This window comes from Penaeus monodon, chromosome 4 (assembly GCF_015228065.2).
Source record: "Penaeus monodon isolate SGIC_2016 chromosome 4, NSTDA_Pmon_1, whole genome shotgun sequence".
Taxonomy (NCBI): domain Eukaryota; kingdom Metazoa; phylum Arthropoda; class Malacostraca; order Decapoda; family Penaeidae; genus Penaeus; species Penaeus monodon.
The window spans coordinates 5,370,652-5,378,151 of NC_051389.1; the positions used below are offsets into that span (position 1 = coordinate 5,370,652).

General features: G+C 34.2%; 1 protein-coding gene across 1 annotated transcript in view; it reads right to left on the bottom strand.

Annotated features, from left to right (window-relative positions):
* The window catches only part of LOC119572432, a 10,099-nt gene that overhangs the window by 1,078 nt on the left and 1,521 nt on the right, over nt 1-7,500 (bottom strand). The window contains 7 exon segments of the mRNA XM_037919547.1: nt 111-200; nt 1,287-1,361; nt 5,530-5,638; nt 6,314-6,430; nt 6,552-6,562; nt 6,937-7,083; nt 7,247-7,359. Of these exon segments, the coding sequence (XP_037775475.1) occupies nt 111-200; nt 1,287-1,361; nt 5,530-5,638; nt 6,314-6,430; nt 6,552-6,562; nt 6,937-7,083; nt 7,247-7,359 (662 nt within the window).

Consider the following 7,500-nt stretch of genomic DNA (forward strand, 5'->3'; position numbering starts at 1 on the left):
TTGACCAGGAAAATGTAAGGAATGTAATCTAATATGCATGACTTTTGAAAATCCTAGTTATAAATGAAAGGAAAATAAAAATCTATCAATACCAGTATTGAAGTACGTACATGGGACACCTGCATTTAAATCTCTCACACTCCTGTCCTTCATACATCTGCAGATTCTATGCAGTATTCCCAGGTTTGACACGATAATTTCTGAAAAAAGGTTAAAATCATATATTACATGATCGTCTAAAGTGTTGTGTGTGTGTGTGTGTGTGTGTGTGTGTGTGTGTGTGTGTGTGTGTGTGTGTGTGTGTGTGTGTGGTGTGTGTGTGTGTGTGTGTGTGTGTGTGTGTGTGTGTGGTGTGTGTGTGTGTGCCTGTGTGTGTTTACACAATGGACTGCTAGCATTAAACTACACTTTCACCTTTCTGTTGTGTTGTGTGTGTGTGTGTGTGTGTGTGTGTGTGTGTGTGTGCATTGTGTGTGCTCGTGTGTTTGTGTGCCTGTGTGTGTGTGTGTGTGTGTGTGTGTGTGTGTTGTGTGTGTGTGTGTGTGTGTGTGTGGGTGTGTGTGGCCTGTGTGTGTGTGTGGTGTGTGTGCCTGTGTGTGCTGGTGTGCCTGTGTGTGTGTGTGTGCCTGTTGTGTGTGTGTGCTTTGTGTGTGTGTGGGTGTGTGTGTGTGTGTGTGTGGTGTTTGTGTGTGGGTGTGTGTGTGTTCTGTACTTGTGTGTGCCTGTGTATGTGTGTGGCCTATGTGTGTGTATTCATTAGACAACATGCATATATACATACACAAGATATATGCACATACACAGAGAGACACATGCACACTCTTCACCTGTCCCCCACTATTTGTCCAAGATATAATTTTTCTGAAATGTCAAAGTGCATTATGTATTTTTAACTGAATCCTAGTGTAATTGAAGGATCAGATAGAGTGACATTAGTTGTTTGAATAAAAAAAAAGCTTACACACAATTCTATTTCCATGATGTTGAAGTAAATTTAAAACAATTACTGTAGAATGCAATAAATCTTTACAAATGGACTGCTAGCATTAACTACACTTTCACCTTTCTTGAATTATAATCATAGCAATAGTAACTAGAAATCAACGAACAAATCTATTGTCACATATCTAAAAATAGCATGGCAATAACAAGCTATTAAAGACAAAAATAATTTACATCACCTATGACTTTGATCCTCTGCAAGACCTTTTGAAATTATTCAACTAATATTCATCCTCCAGAAGACTTAAAATGAATTACAGTAGAATTCATATAAAGAGCATTACTCACCAGAGAGACCATAATTCTTCCTGTACAATTCCTGTGGCTCACATAATCCATCTGAGGTTGGGACGTAACCCCTAGATACCAAAGACAGGGAAGTTAATGTCTAGAATAAATAATATAATAGCAATGGTCAAGAAAAACTAGAAATACATCCTGCGTCCATAATAATGCATTATTTACATGTGACTTCATGCAACTGCTACCTTGTCCTACACATGGCAAGAAAATTTCATAGTATATAACCTTATTATCCCTACAATTGAGTCTGATGCAGTCTTTCTCTACACCATCTGCTGAATATGAACCAGCATGTGCTAATATGTCTGAATCCTACCAATATTGATAGACAGTAATTCAACTGTTTGCCTTAATTAAATGTCTGACAGATGATTCGACTGCAAACCGCCAAACTGTTTAACATGTTCAACATGAGCTCTTGCTAATCTTAGTGAAGTGAAAGCTTATGAACTCAACTTTTGAACTAGATTCAGGCAATGTGCCTGGAATTAACAATGGAATGAATTATGATCACCAGAAAAAAAGTAGATGAAGAGATAGTGACAGCGAAGATTACCCATACTTCAAACAGGCCCGTAACGAAGAAACCCGCAGACAAAACACAGAACCTCAACTCCACTCATCAGAAATGCAAGGTACCCACAAAAATGTACTACTCATTCACATAGCAAACACAGCAATCACCTCAAAATTCAATAATCAATACATTAACAGATGCTCTAAATAAATCCAAATTTTCATAAATACACCTTAGAAAACTCCTTAAGAATTTTAGGAGATGGAAAAGCCATAAGGTTTGAAGTGAGTGACATAAACAAAATTGGACCTTTGAATGAATTTAAACACCTTGGAAACTGGAAATACCATATAAGCAACCAGCCTGTAGCAGAAACCAAGAATGCTCCTATGGCACTATTTCCCCTGTGGAAAGTGATATTAACACTAAAGAAATCCAAGAAAAGATGAAAATCATTTGGGGACCAGATACCAGTCCACTGCCTTCCAAAGTAGCAATAGGCCATACTTCATGCCAAGTTATCCAGTACACATTTTCCATCCCAAAATGCCTTGAAATGCCTTATGTATGGACATGGGACCATTTCTGTAAAAACAAACTTGTGTTGCAACTGCAATCATCATGTTAAAATTTAAAGACACTGTCTCAAATCCCTCTTATTGTTTGTTTTCTTCAATGGGAATCACCCAGCATACGAAAAGAACATGCTAGACACATAAAAGCCCAGGAAAAAAAAAAAAAAAAACATACACCAAACAACCAGAAATAAGAAACTTCTACATAATTAAATCCGCCCCGCCCCCAAAAAAAAAAAAAATCACAAAAACACTATACTAAAAACAGCAGAGATTCACAACACAAACACTGAAAACTACCAACACCCACAGGACAATACAAACAACATATAACAAACAAACCTAAAAATAACACAAACATTTGCTCAACCATTAACCCAAACACACAACATAACACCAGCTCAAAGACCGCCACAAAACAAAAACAACGCAGAAAAAAGAAACAGAGTGACGAAAAAACATCTTGGATGAGAAATTGGCAAAATTTATAGTTAATCTATTTTAAATTTACATTAAATCTAAAATCAGAAAAATCATATCACTATACTAGCAGAAGCAACCCATCACAAAAGAAATTTTAGATATATAAATGGATAAATTAATTCTCTGGAATGGCCAGATCCATCCTAACAAAAGATAGAAACAGAATATTTAATAGTTTAAATAAATCCAAAGGTATTCCGCAATCTGCGAAACTTGGTTAACCAAAACGATAATCTTAAATACAAGATTATATAATATAAAGAAGAGATAGAACAGAACAAAGGGGAGGAGGTTTAGCTCAATTTGTATAAATAACAGTAGCAATATAAGAAAAATAAACCTATCGAAAGACAAAATCAACAAGATAGAAAAAATGCTATAAAAATTTGCTACAAGAATAATGGCTAAATTTACTTTTTGATTTTTACAACCCTCCAACAAATGGACAAGAATAGAACATTATAGCAGATCAGTTACAAACTCCCAAACTAATAATATGAGATTTTAATGCTCACCATCCATCATGGAACCCAAATTATAAATACAAAAGCAGCAAATAAAATGGGATAACCTGTTCAATTTGACTACTTCATAACAATTTGATGCTCAAACCTCCACTGGACATCACCAGAATTGACCCAAAAACATGAGAAAAGGAAGTACATAAATTTAGTAATGGAAACCCTCGAACTAAGCCATTTAGAAATTAACAAACACAAATTCAAGTATTGACCACCTCCCAACAATAATAAAAGACCACAGCCACAATAAAGAAACACACACAAAAGAAAGAAAATGGAGCTTTAATAATGAAGGATGGATGAATTTTCAAGAAGAATTAGACAACAAAAATATTAAGGGCAATAACTCAATAACCGAAGTAATGACCTAAATTAAAAACGACTGTAAACTTATTTTAAATTTGATAATAAAGTTAGTAAAAATAAACCAAGCAAACCCTAGTGGAATAATAATGCTTTAAGAATAGCTACAAGTTGCTTAAAAACCACCCCAATATTAGCATTATACACTCCCACAAATAAAATGCCCATCAAATATAAACAAAAAGAACAAGAGTGTATGCAAATGATGAAATACTGAAAAAATAGAAAATAATCAAATGAAAAGTTATGTAACAGCACATATAGAATATAACCCTTAAAAAAATAAGAGAGGCTTAGTACACAAAGTAATAGAAACCTGTAAATAATTACAAATAACAATAAAAACAAAAACATAACACTATTCTACCATGGTTTGATATTTCTAAATAATAATAATTAAAAAATAATAATAAAAATGGAAAATACACTTACAATCCTAAACACAAAAAACTACCTTCTGAAAATACAGAACCTCAACCATGGACAAGATCAAGAAAACAGAAACAGATGTTTGTATAACATAATTAAAACCAACACACAGCAAGACTGATCAGCACCTACACAAAGTAAAATATAGTAAATGCCCCAACATGTCGCGGTGTCACAACAAGGAAAAACTAGAACCACGTATATTACAGTGGTCGCTAGATTCCACGCTGACAGAACAGATGGAAGCTCTGAAAAGAATCAAAATATACAACCCCAATACAGATTTATTATTCACAGGTGCTGATCTCTTACCAATAAAGAACTACATTTTAAGATACACCAAAATATTCTTGAAAAAAAAAACTAATAGAGATAATATAAGAAAGAAAAAAGAAGAAAGAAAATAAATCAAGGGGATATAGACTATACAGGTCTAAAACCCTATATAAGAAGGAAAGAAGAAATGTCCAAGCAATGTGTAATTCCCTGACAAGCTGTTCAAAAGCCTAAATGATACTTGGAAGGCAAGGTACTGACTGACCTATGGTCATATTAATACAGGCAAAGTCATCTTTACTACAGGTAGCACCACTATGTCTCAGTGAAATAACTAGTTGGAAACTGCCAAGCTAAGCCCCACCATATCTTTCTTGGTCATTCCAATAATTTTTGTATCACTGTCATTACTGAAGCATTTTCAATGAAGAGATACCTAAGAAACAATGCAGAAAATTGCAGAGATTTATCACAGTAAAAAAGGGACAGAACTAACTGTGTTTAGCCAACCAGGGTGCACCATCAGATAGCAGGTTTACTAGTCTATACTTATTTGTATAATATACTCAATATTTCTAATTTACCCTCTTTTATTTATCATAACAAACTATCCCATACCATAAACAACTGTTAGATTACTCTAGGGAAAAAGTTCAATAGGAAGTGGAAGGGGAGCTACCTGTCCTATATGTACAAGTATCACATGGAGGCAAGACATTATTTTGTGTAGGATGGTGTTACCCACTGAGCAGTACCTGAAAACAAACCGTCTTGGAGATAATCTCCCTCTCATTATCATTAAACAAAGTATGAAGAGTATAAAAAAATAATGAGAATAATAAACAGAAAAAATCATGAGGAGACACCTCCTTATAGTACTATAAGATTTTTCTTCCATTTGTTTCATTACTCACATTTGGTGCTTTCACATATGGTATTTTAGCATCTATTGCTCACTAAATGAAAGGCTTTACTGTACAATGAAATTAGAGGACTGAGTCTACTATTCTGTGAATCATTGACTAATATCTATCTAAAGCACTTATGCTTTCCAACTTACTTTGCACAAACACAAATGTTATTTATGCATACAGAATGTTTGTTGACATCACACAACCATACTGCTTGCCCTGCTTCTCTGCAGGTCCCCATCACTGGCTGTAACTGCACTGAAAAAGAACATAAATGTAGAAAAATTCACTCTAAAACACTTTGTATCCCAAGTATTAAAACTCAATTTAACTACTATCTGTTGATTAACTATACTAAATTCAATGAACATTTAGCATACTAGTTGCTGATTCTGACGCTAATATCACTATAATAATCAATATGATGTTTCTAAAAAATGTGACCAAGCAACAAAGTTCATTTCTAGTAAACCATAATGACAGATCAGGAGGAGGTCCCTTAGTGTGATAAAGAATAATAAACAATTGCAATATACAGCAATACGTGAATTAATTAATGTACTAAATGAGTAAATGTATTAAAATGGGTAATAAAATATCTACAAATACTATATATACACACCTGGATGTTACTTATTCTACAGAAATTATCAAAATACCACAGTGTTCCACAAAATGCTTTAAAAAAAAGATTAAAAAAAAAAAATAAAAAAAAAACAAAATAAAATAAAACTTTCATTAAGGAAGCTTCAACTCGCACTTAAGAAGCTACAGCTCCTATCCAATCCCATAACTTATGATCTCTTGCTTTCAGCACTTTGTGCCTCTTTCCTACACTTTGAACCCTCCCCCTTTGAAGCATTCCGGAACTATCACTGATCAATACATATTCAGGTCTAACACAAACTGACTAATAAAGATGAACCATCATACCTTTACGACAGGAAGAGTCTATCTGGTAGTAGCCCTCATCACATACACACTGATAGTTAATACACGTAGAGTGTTTGCTGCAATTCCTAAGAAATCCACATAAACTATATGACCTCCCTGAAAAATACCATAACAAATAGAAATCACCAGAAAAAAGACTAATGAGCAGATTAAAAAAAAAGAGCAACTATTTCAAATGGGAGTTTAATCAGGTACAAAAAAGAATTAGATGACTTACAACGACTACACCTGGGTAAAGTTAAATTTTGAATAAACAATATGTGAGCAGTGACAGTGGCGGTTCATACACGTTTCATCATCTTCACAATTTATGGAATTAGTGCATTTTGCACCAATTTCCCCATCTGAAAATTAATATTCCAATTTTCATGTTTGACATTCTACTGAAAAGCAGTACAAATCATGACAACTTTAGATATTACTATGTTGTAAATTCTAAATTCAAAGTTGGTGGAAGAAAATAGTATACAATAAGATAATGAAATGAAAGCCTATAGCAATAAATTAGATGAAGATTATTCAGTCTGTCAAAATGTCTCAGCACCTACTTGTTAATACGCAATGCACATAGCAGCAAATATCAGGATAATGATGTTTTCTGCTGAACTTCCTCATGGTCTTCATATCTAAAAATGGTTGTGGGGCAATTTCTAAAGAGGTGCACCACTGCAACACACAGATCCAAATGTATTTTCTTGACTCCTGAAGCTTTTGTTTCAGCGAGGTATCCTATGGCCTCTTCTAATAATCTGGGATAAATAAGGACATTTCACTTCTGACATTAGAATGTTAAACTGCCTACAAAGAACCTACCCATTTTAATCATTGTAGTTTGATACATAAGCTTGTTGTATATCGTTCCATTGAACAGATCTGTTGATAAATCAAATCATGTAATAAAACAGACTTCACAATCCACGTTCAAATGTTCTATGGTAAGTCAGACAAATATACACAGCTTTCAGAGGGACAGGGTAGTCTGCTGTTTCTGCCCATTGATGCCGACTCAGTCGCAAGGATTGACCCTGGGAGGAGATTGTTAGTGTGAGTTCCCAAATCCCTTAAAACTACAAAGCCAGCACTCTTCAGCGCCAATTGACTACCTGACTACTTAAATTAGATGAATTAGATCTGTTCCATTACATAATTATTTAAGTAAAGGTTGC